General features: G+C 57.2%; 3 protein-coding genes across 3 annotated transcripts; all 3 read left to right on the top strand.

Annotated features, from left to right (window-relative positions):
• Nucleotides 1-1,057: 1,057 nt before the first annotated feature.
• Nucleotides 1,058-11,065, top strand: LOC137160052 (B-cell receptor CD22-like). Its single transcript, XM_067558504.1, is given in 14 exon segments — nt 1,058-1,111; nt 1,113-1,176; nt 1,609-2,007; nt 2,817-3,113; nt 3,535-3,795; nt 4,914-5,177; nt 5,724-5,987; nt 7,614-7,877; nt 8,058-8,321; nt 8,481-8,580; nt 8,766-8,829; nt 9,301-9,440; nt 10,089-10,182; nt 10,807-11,065. Coding segments are annotated over 14 exon segments (2,703 nt in total). The 3' UTR covers nt 10,981-11,065.
• A 3,044-nt stretch (nt 11,066-14,109) lies between these two features.
• On the top strand, nt 14,110-15,096 carry LOC137160051 (free fatty acid receptor 1-like). The gene has a single exon (XM_067558503.1). The coding sequence runs from the start codon at nt 14,110-14,112 to the stop codon at nt 15,094-15,096; it is 987 nt and encodes a 328-aa protein (XP_067414604.1).
• A 6,521-nt stretch (nt 15,097-21,617) lies between these two features.
• Nucleotides 21,618-22,577, top strand: LOC137160060 (free fatty acid receptor 3-like). Its single transcript, XM_067558511.1, has one exon. It carries the CDS (start codon nt 21,618-21,620, stop codon nt 22,575-22,577), a length of 960 nt encoding a protein of 319 aa, XP_067414612.1.
• Nucleotides 22,578-25,551: the final 2,974 nt, after the last annotated feature.

The following is a 25,551-nucleotide window of genomic DNA, read 5'->3' as shown; positions in this document are numbered from 1 at the left end:
CAAAGTCTCTGACATCGAGATGTCGGGTCACCCTCGGCCTCTTTAGCACTTGGAGGGGAAACCTACAAGGAAACACAGAGTGCAGCACAGAGCAGGGTGGGGCTCTGCCCTGGCAGGCAGGCCTGGCCCCGATGCCCCAGGGGCGGCACTAGGGGGCGCTGTGCTGCAGGGGGCGGGCCGGGGGCAGTCTATAATGGCCTCGGTTCTCATGCACCCTGAGGCCGTGCTCCCACATCCTTCCCTAACCGTGGTTTGCTCAGCACGCAGAGGAAATGGCATCTTTTGTGACAAAAATACCCTGGGCCGAGGCCCAGCCAGCGGCTTGTGACGGTGGGAAACAGCTGCTCGGACGCTCTGCGCTGCTCGGCAGCAGGGGAGAGGCGTTCTCAGGGCACCTTGTCCCCCATCCTGCAAGCGGGGGGATCAAACATGCCGGGCAGCCGGGGCCTTTGACCCTGGACTGCGCCGTGCCCAGCCTGCAGTGATGCACACGGCCTGACATCAGCAGGCGTGCGTCTGGATTCCCACTGCGTAGCTGGGGAAACTGAGGCACCAAAGGGAGGTGAATCAGAGAAGCTGATACATACAGTTGGTGATACAAGTGGGCTTAGCGTTCTGGGGGCATCTACTGCTCTAACCATTAGACCCCACTCCCCTCCCATAGCCAGGGCTAGAACCGAGGTGTCCTGACTCCCAGCCCCCACACTCTAACCGACTAGAGGCATCCGGTTTTAGCTCCCAAGGGGGTTGTACCAAGAACTGTAATAACAGAACTGTGCCCAGCGGGACGTGTAAAGATTCCCCTGTGTTTAGCTGCTGCCCCCTATGTAAATGTGACGCCCTTTGCACCACACCATGCGCGACAAACCCATCAGGCAGCTCCTTCATTTGCCTTTTGGTGGGGTAATCTAGTGAGTGAGAGCAGGTGGGGCTAGGAGCCAGGACACCTGGGTTCTATCCCCAGCCCCGGGAGGGGAGTGGGGTCTAGTGGTTAGAGCAGGTAGCCGGGTCCTCTGCGGTTCCCCTCTAGCTGATCTCTCTCCGCTCCGTGTGGTTTATGTTGCTCTGGGTCACTGCAGGAGCTGATCAACCCTTCACTCTTTCCTCTGCTCCCCCAGAGCCGCGGCTGCCCAGGGGTCACCATGAGGCGTCTCGTCTGGCTGCTGTTCCTCCCAGGTAAGGCCCCTTTGCCTTGGCCTGAAAATCTGGCTGCTTCAGACCCACAGAGCCCTGGGGGTGGGAGGAACCCGCTTGGTGGGTCACAAGCTCAGAGGGAGGTTTTCCTCTACGAGATTTACTTCACTTGCAGCAAATCAATGGGATCTAGTGATATGGGGGGGAGCTGGGAGCCAGGAATCCTGGGTTCTATCCCCGGCTCTGGGAGTGGAGTCTAGTGGTTAGAGCAGAGGCAGTTGGTAGCCAGGAATCCTGGGTTCTCCCCATTGTACAGATGGGGAAACTGAGGCCCAGAGCCACACCATGAGTTGAACAGGGTGTTTTGTGCTGGGAATCAAACCCCGATCTCCTACGTCTCCGTTCACCACCGGCAGCGCCTCACCAGCCTGCCCCTCGCTGCCACCTCTGTCACTCTCTGCTTCCACCTTCCAGGCATCCTGAGTCAGTGCAGCACACCCGTTGCGGTCCCCGAGTCCCTGATCGCTTGGAGGGGGGCCTGTCTGTCCATCCCGTGCCACTATAAACCCTGCCTCTGGTCCAGCGGAGTCCAACCCAACTCAATCAAATCCCTGGTCTGGTACCTGAACCCTGTGTATGACGCTGAGAAGAAAGATTTCAATGGCACCGTCCTGTATGAACACAACACCGCCAACAGCCCGGCCTTCAATGGGCGCGTGAGCTTCCTGGGGGACCTGGAGAGACGTTGCAGCCTGCAAGTGTCTGACCTCCAGGCCAGCGAGGACGGCTCCTACGGGCTGAGGTTGAAAGCCTCTGGCCAAAAGCAGAAGGAGCCGCTCAAGTGGATGACTGAGATCAGAGTGAACATAGCAGGTAAGAGCTGGGAGGGCGAGTCCTGGATTTCCTTGTAAAAACTGATTGACGACTCATAGACGCCCCTGCTCTAACCACTAGACCCCACTCCCCCCGAGAGCTGGGGAGAAAACTCCAGAGTCCTGGTTCCCAGTTCCCCCAACTCTAGCCCTAAACCTCACTCTGGTAGCAGCCGTCCCAGGCGATGCAGCTTGATGTGCCTGTGATGACATCCAGGCTGGCAGATCCTATTTTCACATTAGCAAGAATTGAACTGCCCCTCTTTGTCGCCACAGCACAGGGGCTCTGCCACACGAGCTAAGGTATATGGGCCTTGAAGGAGTGGAAGTAGAAGGTTGTTATCCTCCATGCTGTTCAGCAGCACCTCTAGAAAAAGAAAACAATGGGTGGAAAATTTCAAAGTTGTTTCCATTTTATGATGTTTTTCCAAATTTGTCCTGAAATATTTTACCCCCAAATTTTGAATTTTAGAATTCCATTTTTCCACTCCCTTTTCACCCCGAGTGCAGCGCGAGGAAGGTTATTGGGGACTGGGCTTTGTTATTTCACATTTTCCTTTTCCCCCATGTGCCTCAGAGTAAGTCGATTCATTGCACTGTGCCTCAGTTTCCCCACCTGAAAAAAAGGGAGAATAATCCTTTGTCTAGTTCCACTATGGTCTCTTTGGGGCAGGGACTGTCTCCAGCTGTGTGTCTGTGCAGCGCCTGGCACAATGGGCCTGATCTCAGCTGCGGCAGGGACTCGACCATATTGCACCTAATAATCAGGTATTTTCCTTAACAACTTTCCCCTTCATCCCCCTGACACAGATTCGCCTCCAGCGCCTCAGATCCAAGCACCCAGTGAGTTCAGGGAATCAGACCGGGACAGTGTGGTTTGCTCCGTTGCCTATCACTGCCCTGACCACCCCGTAACCCTCACCTGGGGGGGTTTGGAGCATAGAACCCCTGAGATCTCCATGAGGAGCACTTACGAGAGTGGAATGACCAAGAACACGCTGACTTTCACACCCACCTGGCAGGACCATGGAGCCAATTTAACCTGCCGGCTCAGCACCCCGGATGAGACACAGCACTCCGAGAGCAGATTGGTGCTGGACGTGAAATGTGAGTGGAGGGATCTGAACCGGGAGGCTCTGGGTCTGACAGCACCTGCCCCCCGAACTCAGGATACAACAGCAGCAGGGCCAATGTTGGCCCATAAACCACTGGGGGGCGCCAGGGAGGTGGGCTGCAATCAAGGTGGGAGAAGCAGATTGGCCAACGGGGCGGGTGCTCATGGCACTTTGAAGGAAGAGTGGGGACATCCCACTGGGCAGGGGATGGGCACAAGGATCGGAGCCAGCGCCCCCTAGAGGGGAAAGGCCCCAGTTCCCATTCCCCACTCCCCAAAGCCAGCCAGTCCCCCACTCTGGGGCCAGGGGAAGCCGGCGCCCCCTAGAGGGGAAAGGCTGCATGGCCCAGTCCCTGCCCCACGTCCAGACAGGGTCCGTATCTCAGCTGTTCACCCGTGTGTTGTTTGCTCCAGTTGCCCCTAAGAACGTCCAGTTGAACGTGACACCCAACCAGACCATCCAAGAAGGGGGCAGACTTGTGCTGGCCTGCGTGACCCAGAACAGCAACCCCCCCGTCTCCACGTACCAGTTGTATAAGGACGGAGAGTGGCTGCACACGGAGCAGATGCTGGAGCTTGACGCCAAGGGGGATGAGCATTCTGGCTCCTATCACTGCGAAGCCAGCAATGAAATAGGCACCATCTCTTCCCAACTGCTGTGGATAGATGTCCAGTGTGAGTGTGTGGGCTGGGGCCAGAAGGGAAGGCAGGGTCTGTGGAACTACCCGAGACTAGATAGCTCTGCTGAGTGCAAGGAGAGAGGCTCTGTCTTTTGGAGGGGCTTTATTCCAGTCCCCTGGACACTTGTGATGTGGTCTGCAGAGGAGGTGAAATAACCAGGGCTTGTGGTTTCAGAAAAGACAGGCCCTGAAATTAAAGGGGAATCTCCAAGAACTCTTAGCAGTACATGGCCTCTAACACACAGTGAGGCAGTTCTGGTTCCAGCCAGCAGAGGGCAACGTGCATAGACTCTCACACACACATACAAAGGTGGATCTGACCCATTCCCTCCAACAGGGGCAATGCTAAAACACACAGAGATGCACACAGAGCAGGGCTCAACCCCTCCAGCAGAGGGCAGCAGGGACACACGCGCACACACATCCACACCCACACGCATGCATCGTTGTGGCGGGGAACAAACCCCAAACCCTAGAACGATTTATTTATCTTGTTGCTCTCAGTGGAAAAAGAAGAAAAACAAAACATTTGTCATTTCAAAAATGTGACATTCTTCCTTTCCTCCCCCCCCCCCCCAAATCGTCCCATTTCGAAGCAGAAACAACTTGCACATTTCAAACGTATACATTTTTTTTCAATCCAAATGAATACGTTGGGTCACACGCTTCGTCCATAGCACATGCAGAAAACTACGTGTCACGCAAGAGGAAGATTCACTTTTGTTTTTGGGAGGTTTTTTTTGTTGACAAAAACGCCCCAAAATATATTCAGGGTTTTGAACTCTTCCCGAGACCAGAAAATGATTTTTTCCACGGGAAACGTCTGGGAACTTTTCGTTGAAAATGTGATCATTTCAAATGTAACCCTTCAAAATTTCCTGAGACAAATAATGGCCATTTTCTCAAATTTGGCAGGGCTGTGTATTGACACTGCCTCGGTTACCCCACCCTACCTCTAGAGAAAGGATTGCTCCATGGATCAGGTGTTCACTGGAGAACTAAAGTCGGTTCATTCTCTGCTACTGGACTCTCAGGGTGACCTTGATCAAGTCACTTAGGGTTTCCCATGGAATAGTCCAGACCCACGTGAATCAGGGCCTTTTGATTCCCCAGATGCCCCAAAGGACGCTCGTGTTGAGCTGGTGATCAGCTCTTGGATCCAGGAGGGGACCACGGTTGTGCTCAGTTGTTCCTGCAGGGCTCACCCATCTGTCAGTAGATACACGTGGTACAGAAATGGCCAGAGCATCCCAGCCCAAATCGAGAAGGAGCTGCACTTCGACAAGATCCGTCCTGACCAGTCCGGTTCCTACCACTGCAAGCCTCAGAACAGCATCAGAGCATCAGAATCGCCGGCCCTTACGGTTGACGTGAAGTGTGAGTAGCCAGGGACCAGCAGGGGGCGCCACAGCTGGGTGGGGTATTGTACCCAGAGGTGATCTGGGATCTGCAGCCCAGCTTGGTATGGCAGAGCCTCCCCCGACTGAATCCCAAATGGGCAGGAGCTGTAGCCTCCCATGGGGCCTCCTTCCTCCTTGTCAGAGAGGCATTGGTGTGAGCGATGGGATCCCAGCATGTACCCAGCATTCAGGATGTCCATGCACAGGAGCACTCTCCCCTCCTGCCTTATAGAGCCCCTAGCTGGGGCACTGGGACTCAGCACAGCAGGCTTGGAGGCTAAAACCCCATTGGGATGATTCCCCCCTCTCAGAGCGATGGGCTCAGGCTCTTGGCAGACTCAGGCAGCGTCATTGCGGTGGTCACACTCAGGGCAGCTCCATCCTCTCCCAGCAAGAGGCTCAGGCTCTCTGCAGACTCAAGCAGGCACCGGCTACATTCAGGGCATCTCCCTCCTTTTTATTTCCCGGTTATTACCCCCACCCGCGATCACTGAAACACACCCCGACCTCGGTTCTTTTCCAGATGGCCCCAAGGAGGTAAGACTCACCCTCGAAAACCCCCAGCGCATCCTGGAAGGCGACTCTGTGACACTGAACTGCTCCGTGGGCAGCAGTAACCCCCTGGTGACCAAGTATACGTGGTACAAGGATGACAGCTGTGATCAGGTGACCACGGAGAGCATCCTGACCTTCCCTGCTACAGATGAGCGGTCCGGTACCTACAGGTGTCAGGCTGAGAATGCGGTCAGCTATACGCAGTCTTCACCTGTCTCTGTGAACGTGCTCTGTAAGTAATAACTTCTTGTCCTCTCAGACAACGTTTTCTTTTACTTTCCCACTGCAAAATTTTGAGGAAAATAAATAATTTCGTTTTTCCGTCTTGAAATTTTTATTCCATTTTTGCTTTTCGAAGAGCAAAAAAAAATCAATTTTCTCCCATTAGAAAAACGTTCTGTCTTTCATTAGTTAGCCCTTCAAATTCTTTTCATACTTTTCTAATGAGCAAAGTGACTTAAAAAAACCTTTTTTTCCTCCTTTGATTATCTAATACAAAAGTAGGGGTAAAAAAGTGATACAAATTGTGCTTTTGTTGCATGATTTAGCCTTTTTATTATTTTAAAAAAACTTTTTCACATTTTCCAGTGAGAAAATGACCTTTTTAAAAAACTTTACCTGCTTTATTATCCACTAGAAAATTGAGAAAAAATGTTTTAAAAGCTTAGGTTTTTTCTCACTATTTAGCCTTTTAAAATAATAATTTTTTCATGATTTTTCATGGCTTTTTCCATTTTATTTCTCACTGAAAAAGTGTGTGAAAGTTTTTGAATGTGTTATTTACTTTCACAATTTAGTCTTTTATTTAAAAAAATCTTTTCATGCTTTTTCATGGCTTAATTCACTTAATTTTTCACTATATAAGAAAATTTTTTAGAAGTTTTATTTTGTCTCACTATATAGCTTTATTTTTTAAAAAAACAACTTTTTCATACTTTCCCAGTGGAAGAAAGTGACAGTTTAGATGTTGTTCCACTGAAAAAACTGGGGGAAAGCTTTTAAAAATGTTTAGCAATGAGAAGAAAGTGTTTTCCCGCCCATTTCTCCCCACTTTTTACCCCTTCCCAGCTTTTTCCTGTAAATAACTAAATAATTTATAACTAAATAACCACAATCAACATTTGTCCAAAATCATTAAAAAAAAGATTCCTCTCCCCCCCCAAAAATGTTATATTTAGAATATTTTTTCCAAACAATTAATTTTTTTGGTCAGAAATAATCATTGTTCCCTGTGAGACAAATCATTTGGGGTGAAACCCCAGTTTTCTGGGGGGGGAAAAATCTGTTGAAAGAAACAACTTGCAGGAGTGCTGGGGCTAGGGGTTGTTGAAGCTAAGCAGTGCTACTTTGGGATGCCCCTTGGAGAGGAGACCACTTTGGGAAGTGTTCACAAAAACAGAGCCAGGAGGAAATGAGCTTTAGTGGACTCTTGCCCCATATCTCGGGCCAAATGACCTCAGGGCCGCACCGTCCGTCCACGGAAACGAGATGTTTTCCGGTGATGGGCCTAGAAAAATAAAGGCGCAGAGAACTGGTTTATTGTCCCACCTATAAAGCTAAGCAGGGAGAGGCTGGGCCAAGCGGCTGCTTGGTCCCCGAGTCACGCGGCTCTAGTTCTGTCTCTGGAGCTGGGCCGGGACCGACGGGGCCAGGGGCTAGAAGGGAACCTAGCAGGCAAAGTCCTTCCCGGTATTGAAATATAATAACCAGAGGAGTGTTATGGGCTGGACTTTAAAATCCATGGCGTGTCAGCTCCCAGCAGGCGTCAACGGGCCCTGGCGTCACTGGGGCCAGATCCCAGCTGGTCGATCAGCCGTGGCTCCACCGGGCGGTCAGGGCGCTGTGTGTCTCTCTGCAGATGGGCCCAAGGGCGTCTCCGTGGTGCGGCAGCCGATGAGGTCCCTCAAGGAGGGCGACGCCGTGACCCTGAAATGCTCCGTGACCAGGGCCCAGCCCCAGGCCCTCCAGTTCGCCTGGTACAAGGACGACGCCCTGCAGGGCGAGGGCTCCCAGATGCTGCACCTGCCGGCCGTGGCGTCGACCGATTCGGGCTGGTACCTCTGTGAGGCTCGGAACGCCGTGGGCACCACCCGTGCCAAGGCCATCGTGCTGGACGTCTGGTGTAAGTAGCCAACCTCCAGACCTTTCCCAGAGCCAGGGAGAGAACCCAGGAGTCCTGGCTCCCAGCCCCCCTTATTCTAACCACTAGACCCCACTTCCCTCCCAAAGCGGGGGAGAGAACCCAGGAGTCCTGGCTCCCAGCCTCCACTGCTCTAACCACTGGCTCTGACTCTCTTCCCAGATGCCCCCCGGGATGTACAGATGTCCGTGGCCCCGTGGGGGTGGATCGTGGAGGGGATGGAGGTGCAGCTGCAATGCCAGGCCAACGCCCACCCGCCCGTGCTGCACTACGACTGGTACCGGGACGACCAATTGCAGGAGCGCCAGACCCAGGCCACGCTGCTCATCCCGGACGTGAAAGTCGTGGCGTCCGGCCGCTACCACTGCAGGGCCAGAAACCAGATCGCCTACAGGAACTCCCCGCCCGTCACCCTCACCATCTACTGTAAGGGGCCGTGTGCTGCGACCCCTCCCTCCCTCCCGACCCGCAGCCCCCTGGAATCCCCACCCCCACAGCTCTGCTGGTGCCCATCATACCCGAGCTGCTCTAACCACTAGTCCCCACTCCCGTGCACCCCATTCCTTGCTCTGTGTTGTTTTGCAGACAGCTCGATGACGATAGTCAAGAACTCGGTTCTAGGGGTCGGCGTGGCCTTAGCGTTTCTCCTCCTGCTGGGCGTGCTGGTCTTCACCCTTAAGCGCTGGTAAGCAGAACCCTCCCCTCACCCCCACCCGGCCACCCCTAACCCCCCGAAATCAGCTGCCCATGGAGCCAGGCCTGGAAACTCCCCCCCCCCCCGCCCTAACCACTAGACCCCACTCCCCTCTGCGTGTTGGGGATAGAACCCAGAGTTCCGGCTCTTTACCTTACTCCACATTGTCGTTGTAGGAGGAAGCGGAGTTTTCCCGAGGTGGTTCTGGCACCTGTGGGCAGCAGGAGGAGATCGTTCTTTGTGAGGCATTTTTTATAGAGGGTGCTGGGCTGCGGGAGGAAGGGGGGCTCCCCCCCGGCAGTCAGGGCTAGCCCCGATGCCTCAGAGCAGCGCGAGGGGGCCTGTGCTGCAGGGAGTTGCCCTATAGCAACTGAGCCTTGGGGTCATTAAAGATTCCTGAGACCGTTCCCTAAAATTTGGGACGTCAAACCTGGCATGCAGGTGAAACCCCAGCGTGGGAAATTCTGTTCTGCCTCTGCGAATCCCTCTTAGAAGTTACAAGAAGAAAGGAATTTTCTTCACTTCCAATCCTAAACACTGTGCAGCTGTTCCCCACCCCAGAGGTGGCTGCATCTCAGCCCTGTTTGAGCCATCCCATTGTGGTGTTATGTGCTGCTGTTCCCCAGCTGCCCCACCCCAGAGCTGGCTGCATCTTGGCCCGGGGGCAAGCCATCCCCGTGCAATCAATGGAATGTTTTGTCTCTCTCTCAGCCTAGGAGGCAGGAAGCTTTTACCACCCAGCGTCCCATCAGCTCCGGGGGGTGCCCAGATGGAAGCTCTGAAAACACTGTCAATTATGCTTCACTTCAGTTCCCTCCTAGCCACGCCTCGGGGCCAGCTGCCCCTGCCAGGTACAAAGGAAAGGAACTGGGGGAACGGAAATGGGTTACCCTGCCTTCAATATGGAATCCTGGCTTCTAGCCCCCTCTGCTCCCCCAACCACTCCCCCCACCCCTGGGCCAGGGACAGAACCCAGGAGTCCTGGCTCCCGGCCCCCGCTGCTCTAATCCAGCGTCTCTCCACCTGTCCAGACCACTGTACCCCTTTCAGGAGTCTGATTTGTCTTGCGTACCCCCAAGTTTCACCTCACATCAAAGCTACTTGCTCACACAATCAGACATAAAAATACAGCCGGGTCACAGCCTGCTGGTCCTGAGCAAGTGCTGACTTCCTCATTTTTACCCCTAATTATAAATGAACTCAGCTGGGCGATAAATATGGCCCTTACGTTTCCGTCTACAGTACACAGAGCAGCATAAACACGTCACTGGCTGGAGGAAACGGGCTGCTTTCGCGGGGGCTTTTTATGCCGCCTGTTGTAAACCTAAGCACCGCTCTGCATGAGCTGATGTACCTCTGTGTAGCCCTGGTGGAGAATCAGCGCCCAAACCCCCTAGAGCCTCCTCCCAGAGCTGGGGAGATCCCAGGAGTCCTCCCAGAGCTGGGGAGATCCCAGGAGTCCTGGCTGCTTCTAATCAGATCTGTTGATCTCCTCCCAGGGTGCCGGAAAAGTCGAGGCAGCGAGCGGACCTGGCGGGTCCGGACGAGGGCGTTATTTACAGTGTGGTGAAGAAACCCAACCTGCTGCCCAAGGTACCAGCTCGGGGTTACCCTGAGTCCCCCCAGAGCCCAGGCACTTCTGAGGCTGTGTCACCCAGGCCCCTTTAACTGGGGTCCTGGCAGTGACGCGTGGGCAATGCCCGGATGTGGTTGAATGAGGGGAACCCAGGGCCGGGCTAGCAGGGGGCTGCAGGTCGGGGTTGAGGGGCACTGGGAGCGGGGAGCCCAGGGCCGGGCTGGCAGGGGTTACGGGGCTGTATCTCCCTGAATATACGGCTAAGACACCCAGGTATAGGGCTGGGCAGGTTGTTTTTCTGAGCCGAGTTCTCCTTTCCGTGTCTCCCACGTGATTTAGAATAATTTTTTTGCTCTTTAAATAAAATTATTTGTCAAGATAAGATAAAAATAGCTCCCCCTTGCCCAGAGCAGATGGGATCTAAACCAACCAGAAAACACCCTGGGGAGCCTGCAATTTACCTGCTACGCGTGCTGCATCTTCACTGAACCTCAGACCTCCTCTGGGGTGGGAGAGCCCAGGGCTGGGCTAGCCGGGGGCTGCGGGCTGGGAGCGGGAGGGCTTGGGGGGGGGGTCTCTGCAGAGGGTGCTGGGGCTGGTGTTTGTAGCTGCCCCTCTCTGACCCCTGCCTCCCTCCCCAGAGCGATGTGAAGGGCGACTACGAGAACGTGGGGCCCCCGCCGGCGGAGGAGGAACTGAACTACTGCACCCTGGTGCTGCCCAGCCGCTGCCCCCGCGCCCCACGCAGCCAGTGGGAGACCGACTCGGACTCGGAGTCGGAGGAGAGCCTGCAGTACGCAACCTTGCGGCACTGAGCCCCTCCCTGCCGGCCATGGAGCCCGGCCACTGGACCCAGGGGGCCTGGCCCCAAACCTAAGGGCCCCAGACCCACAGAGCCGGTCCCGGCCCATTCTGGACTCTCGGCCCTATCTGAACTCTGGCCCCACGTGGAGACCCAGCCCCTGGGGGGTTCAGTGGCTCTAGCGCTGGGTCTGGACAGGGGAGCAGAGCGGGGGGAGAAGGGGAGCAGGGGGGGCAGAGTCTGTTCAGCTAGAGATAAACAATTCCCTCCAGCAGGGGGCAGCAGTGACACACACACACACGGCGCAGGGCCCATCCCCTCCAGCAGGGGGCAGCAGTGACACACACACACACACACACACACACACACACACACTTCCCCAGCTGGCTGTAAGACCCTCCAGTCTGCATCAGGGGGCGCTTTCCCTCCTACCAACCCCCATCTATCCCCCTGGCTCTCCAGGTGCTGCCCCCTGTGGGTTCTGCCCCTGAGCACGGCGCCCCCCTAGGACACAGGCTGTGGGTGACTCCCCCAGAAGCAGAGCCTGGTTTAGCCCAGTCCCACTCCTCTGCCCCTGCATGATAGGGGACCCCCCCGGGGAAAGGGACCCCACACCTATCGCACAAGGGCAGGATCACCCTGCTGTAGCTTTTCCAGTCTGCTATGGGGAGGAGCGGGGAGCCAGGACTCCTGGGTTCTATTCCAGTGTAACCCTCCTTGATCGGTGCCTCAGCTCTCCACATGCCGGTGGGGTTGGGAGACTCACTTCCCTGTGTCTGAGCAGTCTCCGTCTGACATCACACAGCGAGGCCACACAGGGCCGGCGCTGGGATGCAGCCACCTCTGGGGAACAGCCGCACGCCAGCACTCAGCGCTTCCCTTTCTGAGCAGCGAGCGCTTCTCCCCCTCTCGCCCCCCCCCCCACCCAGCTGGCCTAGCATGCGCCAGGCACGGGGAATCAGGGATGTAATTGGCATCTCTTCCCCGCCGTAGGATCCGCAATAAAAGCACTTTGCAGGGTATTAACCGCAGCAGGGGCTGGTCAAAGAGCAAGTCAATAAACAGCTTGAAAGCCTTGGCGCGTTCGGCCCCCCGCCGCCCGCAGGAAGCTGGCGCAGCTGCTGCAGCAGGCGGAGAAATAAATTGATCCATGAGTGTTTGCCAGGATCTGTGTTTATCAGAGGGTCCTGCAAGTCCTGTGGGAGGGGGTGCAATGCCCCTGGGCGGCGCTAGGGGGCGCTGTGCTGTCGGGAGTGGGGCTTGGGGGGGGGGTCTCCCCCGGCAGCCAGGGCTGGCCCCCATCTCAATGCAAGTTTGCTGGGGTTAGAGCAAGGGAGGCAGGACTTCTGCGTTCCCCTCCGTTCTGCCCTTGCCTAAGCCGCGCCTCAGTTTCCTGCTGATTTCCTGGTATCATGTGGGTGTGAGTGACTTCACGTCCCTGTGCGGTGGGGCCTCTGGGAACCAGCCAGAGTCCAGTGATGCTGCACGGGCCTGGTTTGATCGACTCCAAGATGCAGCCATCTCTGGGGTGGGGCAGCTGGGGACGAGCCTCACGTAACGTCGCACGGGCACAGCTTGCCCACGGCCGAGATGCAGCCAGCTCTCTCATGGGGTCATGCCGGGGGGTTTCCTGCAGCATCACTTTGGAGGCAGCGAGTTGCTCTTGCAATCTGACCGGCCCTCCTGTGTCTCTAAAGCCACCTTATCTCTCCCAGCGGAAATAACACGCAGTCAACAGAAACATACAGAGTGACATGGATCTTGGGGTAGTTCTCCCATGGGGCTTTTTATTGGCCATTGAAATGACAGGCCCGGACAGCTGAAGGGCTAGCTCCTGTTTACTGAGGCCAAGTAGGAGAAAAGAAATATCAGCGGGGGTCACTGGGAGCCAGGACTCCTGGGTTCTCTCCCCGGCTGTGGTGGCAGGAGAAGCCACTCTCTTGGAAATTGGGCAGAGCGTGCCAGTAGCACACACGCGGGCCCAGCTTCTCTGCTCCTGAGGCACAAGGGGCGCCTGCAGGTTCCCCAAGAAATGCGGCTGGCTCTGGGGTGGGGCAGCTGGGAAGCAGCTGCCTGGGAAGCAGTGAGCGGCAGCTGCCTCTGAAATGGGGGACAATCTCCTCCCGGGATGAGGAGGTGAGTCCCATTTATCAGGGCACGTTGGCAGGGGGCTCTGGGGCTCTGGCCTGCTTCGGGGTCCCAGCTCTGGGGCCACACAGAGGGATCCGGTCCCCATGGGAGATAGTCCAGCCATGCCCCCACCTCGGCTCTCAGCTTCTCCCTCGTTCCAGCTGGGGGGGCACGAGGCAGAAGAGCCTGAGGGACAGAGCGGCCCCCAACGCCTCCCCAGGCTTTTATGGCTTTATGGCCCAGCCACGTAGCTGGGGCCCAAAGCTGACCTCACTGAGCAATTTCTTCTGGGCAATTTCATCCCAGCTGGGAGCGGGTGGCTCCACGTCCCCAGCAAACGCTGGCACAGCAGCTCGCCACAGCCCCCGAGCCTGGCCAGATGGGAGCACAGGTGCGGGCAGCTGAGCCAGAGAGGTAGGATCTGGGAATGCGGCGATGGGGCGGGGATGGGGGGATTGATGTAGGGGACACGGGTGGGGCAGGGATGGGGGATGGATCTAGGGGACGTGGTGATGGGGCAGAGATGGGGGTGGATCTAGGGGACGTGGTGATGGGGCAGAGATGGGGGTGGATATAGGGGACGTGGTGATGGGGCACAGATGGGGATGGATCTAGGGGATGTGGTGATGGGGCAGAGATGGGGGTGGATATAGGGGACGTGGTGATGGGGTAGGGACGGGGCTGGATCTAGGGGACGTGGTGGTGGGGCAGAGATGGGGCTGGATCTAGGGGACGTGGTGATGGGGCAGGGACGGGGCTGGATCTAGGGGACGTGGTGATGGGGCAGAGATGGGGCTGGATATAGGGGACGTGGTGATGGGGCAGGGGATCTAGGGGATGCGGTGATGGGGCAGGGACGGGGCTGGATCTAGGGGACGTGGTGATGGGGCAGAGATGGGGGTGGATCTAGGGGACGTGGCGGAGAGGGCTCATCCCTGTCATCGTTCCAGCCCCAACCGTCTTGGCCCCACCTGAGATGCCTCCATCCTCCACCCCCCATTGAGCCGGCACCATGAGCCCACTGGACACCCTGGCCCTGGCCGTCTACTCCATCACCATCCTGCTGGGCTTGCCCGCCAACACCTTGGTGCTGTACATCTTCTACCGCCGCGCCCGCGCCCGCCTCACCCCCAGCCTCATCTACATGATCAACCTCTGCCTCTCGGACCTGGCCTTCGTCCTCTTCCTGCCGCTGAAGATCCTGGAGGTGGCTGTGCCCGACTGGTCCCCGCCCAGCGTCCTCTGCCCTCTCTACAACCTGGCCCACTTCGGCACGCTCTACGCCAGCGCCTGCTTCCTGACGGCGGTCAGCGTCGGGCGCTACCTGGGCGCCGCCTTCCCCATCCGCTACCAGCTCTGCAAGAAGCCCCTTTACTCCTGCCTGGTCTGCCTGGCCATCTGGACCCTGGTGAGCTGCCACGGCGTCCTGCTGCTCGTCTTGGAGACGTCGCTGGGCGCCAACGCCTCCCTCTTCACCGGCAACGGCTCCGCCTGCTACCAGGAGTTCAGCCCGGAACAGCTGGCCCTGCTGGCTCCTGTCCGCTTGGAGCTCTCCGTGACCCTGTTTTTCCTGCCTTTGGGGATCACGGCCTTCTGCTACGTCAGCTGCATCCACGTCCTCATGAAGTCCCGTCTCCACGAGCAGAAGAAGCGCCGGGCGGTGCGGCTGGCCTTGGCCACGCTCGCCGTCTTCGTGCTCTGCTTCGGGCCCTACAACCTGTCGCACGTGGTGGGCTACGTCCGTGGCGAGGACCTCTGGTGGCGCAGGGTGGCCCTGCTGCCCGGCGCTTGCAACGCCTTCCTGGACCCGCTCATCTTCTACTTCCTCTCCTCGGGCACGGAGCATGGCCTGGCCCAGGTGTGGCGCTCGGTGGAGCAAGGTTGCAGCTCCTTCCAGCGGAAGATGACCATGGGTCACAGGGAGGCGGGCAAAGGGCAGCGTGAGAAGGGGGCTGCGTCGCAGAGGAGTACGGACCCCGGCGTAGGGAGCTCCAAGTGACCATGGGACAGAGAGACACCAAACTCCAGTGGGCCAGGATTCGGAGAGAGATTGGCGAGCTTGGATGGGCTCTGGGACCTGGCTGCTCATGTGCGTTAAAAATTCCCCATGGGGCTGGGGGGCCTCCAATCTTGTATGGGATGTGTACGACCAAGGACTGGGAAATTCATGGCCATTACACATCCCTTATGGGACGAGCAGCCACCACGCTTGGACAGCACCTGGAGATCCATGTGTCAAAGAGCTGGACATTGATGATCATTACAGATTCCCCATGGGACTTGCAGCGTCCAACCTTGGATGGGATGTGACACCAAGAACTGGGGAATTTATGATCGTTACAGATTCCCCATGGGACCCGGGACCTCTGATCTTGGATAGGACGTAAGACCAAGGACTGGGAAATTCCTGATCATTACAGATTCCCCATGGGACAAGTAGTCTCCAACCTTGGATGGCATGTGAGTCCAAGAAGCTTGCCTATCCATGGGTCAGTGCACATCCCCCTTGGAACAAGGAGGCTTCTGGTTTTGATGGGACTAGGTGGTGAAGTAGCCATTTTCCACTGAGATATGAGTGTATGGTCCTGACCTTAACCATTGGTGGTCATGGAGGACCCTATAGGATGGGGACATCCCAGACTTAGCTGGGACTGGGGTTGGGGAGATGCCAGGTGGGATGTGATGGCAGAGTCCAGATGTCTCATGGTCATTATGTACCCCTACAGGATGGATCCTGCCATGGGAGAACTGGATGTAGAGGATGATCCCACCCCCCACCCCAAAAAGGTGAAATAGACTGTATGGGACAATCCCGCTACTGGGGGAATAAACTAAACTCTGTCCTGTGGGTCTGCATTAGGCAAGCCATCCCCATGCAGCGTCGCTGTGGGGCTGTTGCCCAGCTGCCCCACCCCAGAGGTGGCTGCATTTTGGCCCTGAGGCCATAATTCTTACCCTTTGGAGAAGGAAGGCCCTAGTGAAAGGTCTGAGGTCACCGTGATGTCTATGCAACTTGGATGTGGAAATATTCCAACTCACAGTTCAGTGGCAATCATAAACCTCCGGGCAATGCAAATCCCAGCTCTCAGAGCTGGGATGTTTGTATAAACACCTGCAAGCCTCTGGGAGAGATTAAAGCCAGGAATATCCCAGGACGGATCAATGAGTTAGTAGGAACGGAGTCAATGGGGCCAGACCCCCAGCTGGTATCAATTGGGATCGTCCAGGGGTCTCCCCATTCCTGCCTAGCACTGACTGTTTTGCCCAGTGGGTGTAAATTGCATTCCGTCTGTGTTGATTTAATAAATAAAGTTTTCCCAGATCCAATGGGGTCGTTATTATTAATATTGATATTGTAATTATCATTCGACTAAGATCAAGTCCCCACTGACCTGGGTGCTCTGCACTCCCGGCACAATGGGGCTGGGAGCCAGGACTCCTGGGTTCTAACTAGGCTCTGGGAGGGGAGGGGGATCTAGTTGTTAGAGTAGGTGGGGGTTGGAAGCCAGGACTCCTGGGTTTTATTCCTAGCTGCCTGTGTTACTCTGCCTCACTCTGTGCCTCAGTTTCCCTCTGTCTAAATGGGGAGAACGACACATTGGGAAGTGGAGCTGACGCAGCCTCTTTCCCTTCCAAGTGCCATTTCCCTCTCAACTGCCCCATTCGGTCTCTGAGCCCCTCGGACGCTCTCTCTGCCTGCATTTGGCACTGCCCCGTCCAGGGTACCCAGGCAGGTGAGCATCAATGACCGCACCCTCTGGTCTGCCCCTTGCCAGTCTCCCATAGACAGGGGCATTTCTTCTGCTGGCAGCTGTGCTGAGCTCTGCAGCAGGCCAGGCCGATCCCTGCCCTCCCCCATTTTGGTTTCACTTTCGGCTGGGGGCGAAAGCAGAAGTTGCTTGAAACTACCCAATGTCCCTGCGGTTTGGAGGCGAGGCTGGAAACCTGCCCGGACCCTGCTAGAAACTGCCACAGGAGGGGACGCTGGGCACCTCGAAACTGTCCAGAGCATGAACTGGGGTTCCGAGGAACTCCTAGGAGTGGAAGCTGAGCTGGGTTCCTAGAAACTGTCCGGCTGAGGCAAGGGCTTCTTAGAAATCACTAGGGGGAAAACTGGGCTCCCTGGAAATGATCACAGAGGGCTCAGGGTTCCCTCAAAACTGTCATGGGGGGCTCCAGGCACCCTGCGAACATCAGGGTTATCTCTAGGGTCCCTAGAAACCATCAAGGGAGCTCAGAGCTCCCTCGAAACTCTTATGGGTGGGCTCTGGGTTCCTTGAAACCGTCGCAGCTCCCCAGGAGCTACCGGATGCTCCCCTCCCCCCAATTTCCCTCTCCACCTAAGCGTTATAGCCAGCTGCGGTTGACAAGGGGTCAGAGTTTGGGGAGGAGGGAAGGGGGATTGGGGTACCAGGGAGGAGCTGTGCACTGGGGACCCCGGAACCAGCAACCCCCACTCAGATCCAGTTGCTCAGGTCTTCCCTGGCAGCCCCATGTGTCGCTGTCTGTCCACATCCGCGAACGAGCAGGAAGGCGGTTTCCCAGGGCCCAAAGCAGTGGTCCCCAAACTGTGGGGCGGGGGGCACATAGGAACATTCAGGGCGGCGCAGTGGGGCCCGGGCCAGACCTCACAGTGGGGCAGGAGGGAGCGCCGCTCTGCCCCCAGCTCTGCCCCTGGCCCCGACTGCGGCCCAGACACAGTTCCGCTTCCGGCCCCCACTCCCAGCCCCGCCCCCCCAGACTCAGCCCCTGGCTCCCAGCCCTAACTGCTGCCCCACTCCGAGTCGCAGCTCCAGCCCCAGCTCCTGGAGGTGGGGTGGGGTGGCCTGGACAGGGGCAAGGGGGGTGGGGGCGACTCAGTGTAAAAAGTTTGGAGATCACTGGCCCAGAAATTCTTCACGACCTGGGACAGAGGCAGGGGGAGGGACAGCTGCTCTCTGAGCCACTGGAGCAAAACTAGAGAGGAACGGCCCCAGGTGCCATGCCCTGCCTGCCCCAGACCTGCCAGTCTCCCACCCTGGGGCTAGATTGGAGCTGGTACCCCCTAAAAAAGGGAAAGGCCCCATGCCCCATTTCCTACCATCTCTAAGCCTTCCAAGTTCATGGTGCGCATCTCTTAGATGTGCACAGGGTGTCCAGGCAGTGCCAGGCAAAGTGGGCCCCGATTCTGGTCAGGGGGAGGGGGTCTATGCAGTGTCAAGAGCCCAGCTCCCAGCCCTCCATCCGGAACCAGTGGCTGGCTGGACGGGGATACTGGGCTAGCTGGCTGATCTGGCATCAGGAGAGCTGAGAGTGTGAGGGACTGTGCTCCAGTGAGGAGGAAAAGGAACTAGGGAAAAGGAGACCTGGGTTCTGTTCCTACAGCGCAGGAGATGTGCTGTTAGTTGGAAGAGAGCGAGGGCGGGGTGTCAGGACTCCTGGGTTCTATCCGTGGTGCTGGCAGGGGAGTGGGCTCTAGTGGCTGAATAGTTGGATTCTCCCTATTCTGAGGGGTAGTTTCTCTCAGTGGATGTCAGTGGTGGCTACAAAGATCTGGGGGTCTATTTTGGTGCTTCGATCACCGCTTCGTGCTCAACTTTTGCTGCCCGAGGTATCCACACCGGTGTTTATTTTGAGTTCCAAAGTGTCATCTCTATCAGCTATCACATCGACCCAGCCCTTGACAGGAAACTGATTTACCCAGCCAGAGCACAAGGAGGAGATCATCTGTGCTGCGAGAATCAGTCTGGGAGAGAATCGGAGATGGAGATGGGGTAAGGGACTGCAGTGAAGTTATCTGTCTGTCTATCCCCATCCACCCCTCTATCCATCCACCCATCCCCATGCACCCCATCTAAATATCTATCTATCCATCCACCTTTCTATCCATCCATTCCTCTATCCATCCATCTATCCCCACACAGCCCCATCTATCTATCTACCCTGGTAGGTTTTTTAGATCAGGAAGAAAGCTGTGAATTAACAGCTCAGAGGTGATACAGGTAGGGAATGGGACGGGGGGCCTTTCCCCTATAGGGGGCCCCAGCTCCGATCCAGCTGCAATCCCTGGATCAGATCCCACGGTGGGGGATGACTGGCTCTGGGCACGTCCCCCCCGGCCCAGGCTCCGTTCCCCATAACCCAGGGGCCAGCTCAGTGTTGTGGTTTCTCAGAGAACTCCGGAGTTTTGGTTTCTCAATCCGCCTGGGTGGCGGCTCCAGACTTGGTGGTCACAGGGCGTCTGTCTGCCCTTGATCTGCTGTCTGGACTCAACCACTAAACCCCATGGCCCCCTGAGGGCTCCCCAGCTTCCCCCCCCCTCCTGGGAACAGCTCGATGCACATGGAGCACTGGGCATCTCTGTCTGTTGCTTTGCCCTGCAGGGCTATGACCAGGGATGAGTGTGGATGTGGTGGAAATCCAGGCACAGACGGTCTCCGGGAGGGGCGTGAGTGGGGGCTGGTGGTTAAGTGCAGCGGAGACCAGGGTGACTGGCTTCCCACTGTGGCTCACAGGTGGAGTCCTTCGAAGTGCACTCTGTGGGGTTCGGACCAAGCCTAGCAGCTGGTGTATTGCAGCTGTGATAACAGGGAACATTAGGCAGTGCTGTAGCTGGCATGAATCTGTCACCAGGGCCATAAACACAGCCAGCCCTGAACGCAAGTCTCACAGGTGTTTGTCTGGGTCCTCAGAGCCCTGGGACTTGTGCTACTTGGAGAAAGCTAGAGAGCAACCGGATTCAGGACCCCCAAATTCCTCATGCCCCTCCCAGAGCTGGGGATAGCATCCAGGAGTCCTGGCTCCTAGTCCCCTGCTCTAACTGCTAGATCCTACTCCCTCCCAGAGCGAGGGATCGAACCCAGGAGTCCTGGCTCCTAGCCCCCTGCTCTAACTGCTAGATCCTACTCCCTCCCAGAGCCAGGGATAGAACCCAGGCATCCTGGCTCCTAGCCCCCTGCTCTAACTGCTAGATCCTACTCCCTCCCAGAGCCAGGGATAGAACCCAGGCATCCTGGCTCCTGGCTCTAACTGCTAGATCCTACTCCCTCCCAGAGCCAGGGATAGAACCCAGGCGTCCTGGCTCCTAGCCGCCTGCTCTAACCACTAGATACCACTTCCTCCCAGAACCAGAGATCAAACCCAGGAGTTCTGAGTTAGCAGAGCCTGCCAGAGGCAAGACATATGGGGGTGGAACACGCAATATTCCTGCCATACCACGGTGGGGGGAGGCATGAAGCTACTGGGCTAGGTGGATTTAGAGCGGCTCATGGGGAACACGAACAGTTGTACTCCAGGCCAGTAACTATGTAAACATCTTAGAGTGCTGGAACGGAGATGAAAGGCGGGGTCACGAGGGAGTGAGGCTCCATGGGGCACTGGGTCCAGGAACCGGATGCCTCAGCGGGGGAGTGAAAGTGTTTCTATTCCCCATTTTCACTCACTGTTTTAATTTCACCTCCCACTCTTTTTGGGGTGGGGAAAATAAAAAGAGGGGGAGGCTGAGACAGAGGGTGGGGGCTGCTTTTCGGTATTTTCTCCTTATTCTTCGGGAAAAATAATCAAAACTCGCATTCAGAAAACAAAGTTTCGAGTGAAGGGGGTGGGCCAGGGCTTTTGAAAAATTTCAACCACATGGAATTATTATTAATAGTCTTATCTGTATTGTGATAGGATCTAGGAGCCTCCAGTCATGGGAGAGGACCTCCTTGCGCTAGGTGCTGTACATTATTAGTGCAATTTATTAGATGTATACGGTATCACACAGGGCTTCAGTGCACCAGGTGCTGTACCTTATTAGTGCTATTTCTTAGGTGTGTTATAGTATCGCCCAGGTCCCCCCAGTGCTGGCCCAGGACCCATTTGCACCAAGTGCTGTATATTGTTAGTGCTGTTATTAGATGCATTACAGCATTGCCCAGGCACCCCAATTCTGGCCCAGGACCCTGGGGTGCCAGGCGCTGTACATTATTAATGCTATTTATTTGATGTATTACAGTATCGCCCAGGACCCCAAGGCACCAGATGCTGTACGTCATTAGTGCTATTTATTACGTGCGTTATGGTATCGCCCAGGTGCCCCAGGACCCCACGGCGCCAGGCGCTGCACAGACAAAAGGACGCCCCTGGCTCCAGGGAGTTCACCATCTAACGGACTGATCTTGAAGGAGGCTCACTAACCCCACCTGCAGGGCCCAAGCATAATTTTTCCGGGCCCAGAACAAAAGTGTAACACGGGCCCCCTCCCACACACATACCACAATCCCTCGGCCCAGACATACAAACTTATGAGCCATGACAATTTTTTTTCTCCTAGTAATGGGGGTTGCAGCCTGGGCCGGGCCCCCCAGGGCCTCTGGGCCCTGGTAAAGTGTACCTTCCCCCCCCATGTGGGGGCCCTGCTCACCTGTCTCTCCTCTCTCTGCAGTGAATGAACCTTCCTGGGACCCCAGCTGCCATGGCAACCCCGCACTACCTCCAGCCCCAGCTCAAGGCCTAGAGGCTCCCTGGTTACTATTGGCGACCCACCTCCTTCCTCCCGCCATGTATCCCATCAGCAGCCACCAGCTCTCCCTGGCCGTCTTCGTGGTGACCTTCGTGACGGGCCTGCCCCTCAACCTGCTGGCCTTCTGCACCTTCGTGGTGAAAGCCCGGCGGCGCCTGCTGCCAGCCGACGTCCTGCTCCTCAACCTGACGGTGGCCGACCTGCTGCTGCTGGCCTTCCTGCCCGTCCGCATGGCCGAGGCCTCCTGGGAGATGACGTGGAGGATGCTGGATTTCCTCTGCCCCCTTTTTAACCTCCTCTTCTACAGCAGCATCTACCTCACCACACTCTCGCTCATGGGCGTCAGCATCGACCGCTACCTCAGCGTGGCCTTCCCCCTCCGCTACAAGGCGGGGCGCCGGCCGGCCTACGCCATGCTGGCCGTCGCCTTATTCTGGGTGCTTGCCTTCTCCCACTGCAGCGTGATCTACGTGGTCCAGTACCAGGGCAGAGGCAATGACACAGAAGGGAACCTCACCCGCTGCTACGCCACCTTCACCGATGACCAGCTGGCCGTCTTGTTGCCCGTCCGCCTGGAGATGTTTCTGGTCCTCTTCTGCCTCCCGCTGGGCATCACCGCCTTCTGCTATGCCCGATTCGTCACCATCATACGCTCCCTGCCGCTGGTGAGCCGTGGGAGGAAGCGCCGGGCCGTTGGGCTGGTGGTCGCCACGTTTCTCATCTTTGTGGTCTGCTTCGCCCCCTTCAACATCTCCCACGTGGTGGGCTACGTGGAGAAGAAAAGCCCTGAGTGGAGAAGCTATGCCCTGCTCCTCAGCACCTTCAATGCCAGCTTAGATCCCATCATCTTCTACTTCTCCTCCTCGTCTTTCCAGAAGATCTCCCTGGAGTGTCTGCAGGCTGTCTGGGAGAAGCTGCAGCTCAGCCGGGTCTGCCCTTGCGTCTGGTTGGAGTCCCCGGAGAAGGTGGCCACAGAGGATTCGCAGATTCTGCAGTGAGATGGGTGGGGTGGGGAACCACAGCTCCATCTCCATCCGGTCTGGGACATATCATGGTTCCTGCCAGCCCTGAACTGAAGGCGGGGAAGGAATATTCCCCAAATGAGGGTTTGTTTATGCTTGCAAGTTATTTCAGCTTCAATGTTTCCAATTCAATCAGGGATAACGCGCCCAAAGTTAGGTGTACACACTGGCTTGTGCCCGCTTATGCTACTTCCCCTTTGAGTCACGGTGTCCACACAGCCCCGCGCTCTGATGAAATAACCACACAGCCTCCGAGGAAAACGTCCTTTGATGCAACGTCCCGCCATTCGCCTCTGTGCATCCGGAGATTTCTCGCACGTTGGGATGCCACTGGAATTCTGGGACGTGGGGCTGAGCTAACATCTGCCCCTGACGTCTCATGGGTCCTCTGGTTTTGGCCCGCCAACTCCATTTCCAAAGCGCTGGCTAGGCTGAGCGCCGGGATCCTGATACAAATGGGCTGATGCCCATGTATCGGGTGTCACATAGCCGGAAGGCCCTGGGGACAGCCACAATGATATAGACAGAGGAGGAGATCAAGCAGCTACTAGTGCGCATGGACTCCCCTGGGAGCGACTTTGCTTGGTGGACCAGCTAGTGGAGCAGGACTATCAGTCCTGGGATGACCAGCAGTGAACTTCAGGACATTAAACCAGTTCCCTAGAGATCTGTGCAGAGCTCACCCTGGAGCTGCGGGGGGGGGAATACCTACATGAGACCATGGCCCATCGCCATCTGGAAATTCGTCACCCACAACTGCTGCTGGTCAAGAGTTAATCAGTTTGGGGTTGGTAGATTAACCACTGGGGCTGTTGTCATGCAGGTGCGTGCTCCTATCAGGAGGGCACTGATCCCCTGCATCACAAAATTCAGGAGGTTATTGATGGTTTGGCATGCAGAGGGTTCCTGAATTGGGGCCATTGAGGGGACCCACCTGCCTGTTATTTGCTTCCCATGACAAGCCTCAGAGTTCACCAAGACAGGGTCTCTCTTCAGGGGTCTCCAAGACGTGGCAGATCTCCATGGCAGATCTACCATATTGGGGTGGGCTGGACGCTGGGATCTTTAGAAACTTAGCCTCGCTTGCAATGAGCAATGGACCCAGGACGGGAAGGGTGAAGCGACTTCTCCTGTGGTTCCAGGAGGCCCAGCCAGTGGCGTACTGAGGGGGCCGCGGAGGGTGGGGCCAAGCCCCTGGGCTCCAGCCAGGCCCTCGGAGGAGGAGCTGCCCTCTGTCACAGGCAGGTGACAGAGCATCCTCCTGGCCCCTCCGCCCCTGCACTGGGCACAAGGAGGGAGCTGCGGGGACCCCCAGAGCCCGTCACACCCCTCCCCCACCAGCTGCCGAGCAGCCCCTGCCGCCCCACAGCGGGGGGGGGAGCGGGAAACTGGTCCATGGATGCACCCCCTGTGGGGCGCTGCTGACGCTGCTGCTGCCACTGACCAGGGGGGCGGTGGTGGGGGAGAGCGGGACACAGCCCACAGACCCCCCCCCCACGTGGAGCACTGCTGCCAACGGTGGGGGGACGTGGGGGGGAGTAGGACATGGGCTGCAGACCTCCCCCCCCATGGGGCGCTGCCTCCGGGGGGGTGGGTGCCAATGTAAGTATGGCCCCCCGCGTGCCAGAGACCCACAGTACCCCGCTGGACCCAGCTTCTCTGCTCCCCCCGGCTGATGAGACCTTCCACCGGACGCTCGGACTGGAGAAAGGAGCCCGCCCTGTGCGGCTGCAGAACCAGAGCGGTGCGTGCACCAGGAAGGCGGAGGCGACGCGAAGCTGCTGAGCAATACTGCCCTTGTGTTCCAGCCGCTTTGCTGCGTTTCACACCACCGCGGAGGCAGGGCCTCGCCGGCGGCCCGGGGAATGTCAGGAATGGCCCCCGAGACACCCTCTGCTCAGCCGCAGCACTTGAGCGGAGCTATGGGATCAGGGGCCTGGGGCTTGGTCTCTCCCCGGGGGCACAGGGTTTAGTCCAGCGAGGACAGGAGTGTTGTAGTCCAACTGGAGTTTTGGGGCTTCTCACAGGGGGAGCGGCCCTTTAAAGGGAGACGGGGGGCCCAGCCCCACCAGCAACACGGCCAACAGGCCTCCCTAGATGATGAAGAGGCCTCAGCAGCGAGATGTGAGGCAGGCAGAGATTTCTGGGTGGCCTGGAGAAGGCTCCTGCAGGAGGTCCTCAGAATCCAGGCGGGTAAAGATTCCAGCTAGGGAGGGCTGAGTCGCTTCCCAAGTCGGGGGCTGGACGAAGAGCCGGCAGGACAAACATCTGCACAGCGAGGACTTTATCTTCAAGGCTGTGTGAGCTCAAACCAGGAGGGGGTGAGCCGCTGAGACAAAAGCCAGGGTGCAGTTTGTTGAGAAGCCCTGAAAAGAGTCAGAGCAGAGCCGACCCTGTGCCAGCAGAGGGAGCCCTGGAGGCGGCAATCCTGTCCCCCGGCTTAATGTGGGTGATTTAGGGAGCCGGCGTCCCTTCGGGCTTTAAATTCTATGCCCCGGGGGCTGGTGCAGAAAACCATCCCCGTCCCCAGACGGGGCCCTTTGCTCACGAGGATTTTCATGACCCTTTCGTGCAACGTTCTGATGTGATTTTTTCCCCAGCCGGCTCGTAAAGAAATAATAAACCCAGGCGTCAATCATTTAAAAAACAAACCCCCACCCCTAAACCATTGACAGAACATAACGTGGGGTGAATGTGCGCTGCGGGGGGCCGGGGCACACGTGGCCCTGCCAATGAGGCCACCGCCGTGAATAAGGTTCGCCGCGTCTTGGGGCGGGGAGGGAAGGGTCTGTTTCTCAGGGCTGGGGAAAGGAAGGGTGGGGGGCACGGCGTGCTCGGTGTTGGGGTCCTTGCACATAGACCCCGCTATGTTCTCCAGCGGGGCCGGCTTGCCTCCGTGCCATGGCCTGCAGCCGGGCGCCTTCCCCAGCCTCCTGGGGTCGTGGCGAAG

The sequence above is a fragment of the Emydura macquarii genome, unplaced genomic scaffold, assembly GCF_026122565.2.
Source record: "Emydura macquarii macquarii isolate MOO-44397 ecotype Brisbane River unplaced genomic scaffold, CSIRO-AGI_Emac_v2 contig_2116, whole genome shotgun sequence".
NCBI classification, from domain to species: Eukaryota; Metazoa; Chordata; order Testudines; family Chelidae; genus Emydura; species Emydura macquarii.
Note: the sequence above shows the minus strand (reverse complement) of the source record. Positions and strands in the feature narration are given on the sequence as shown.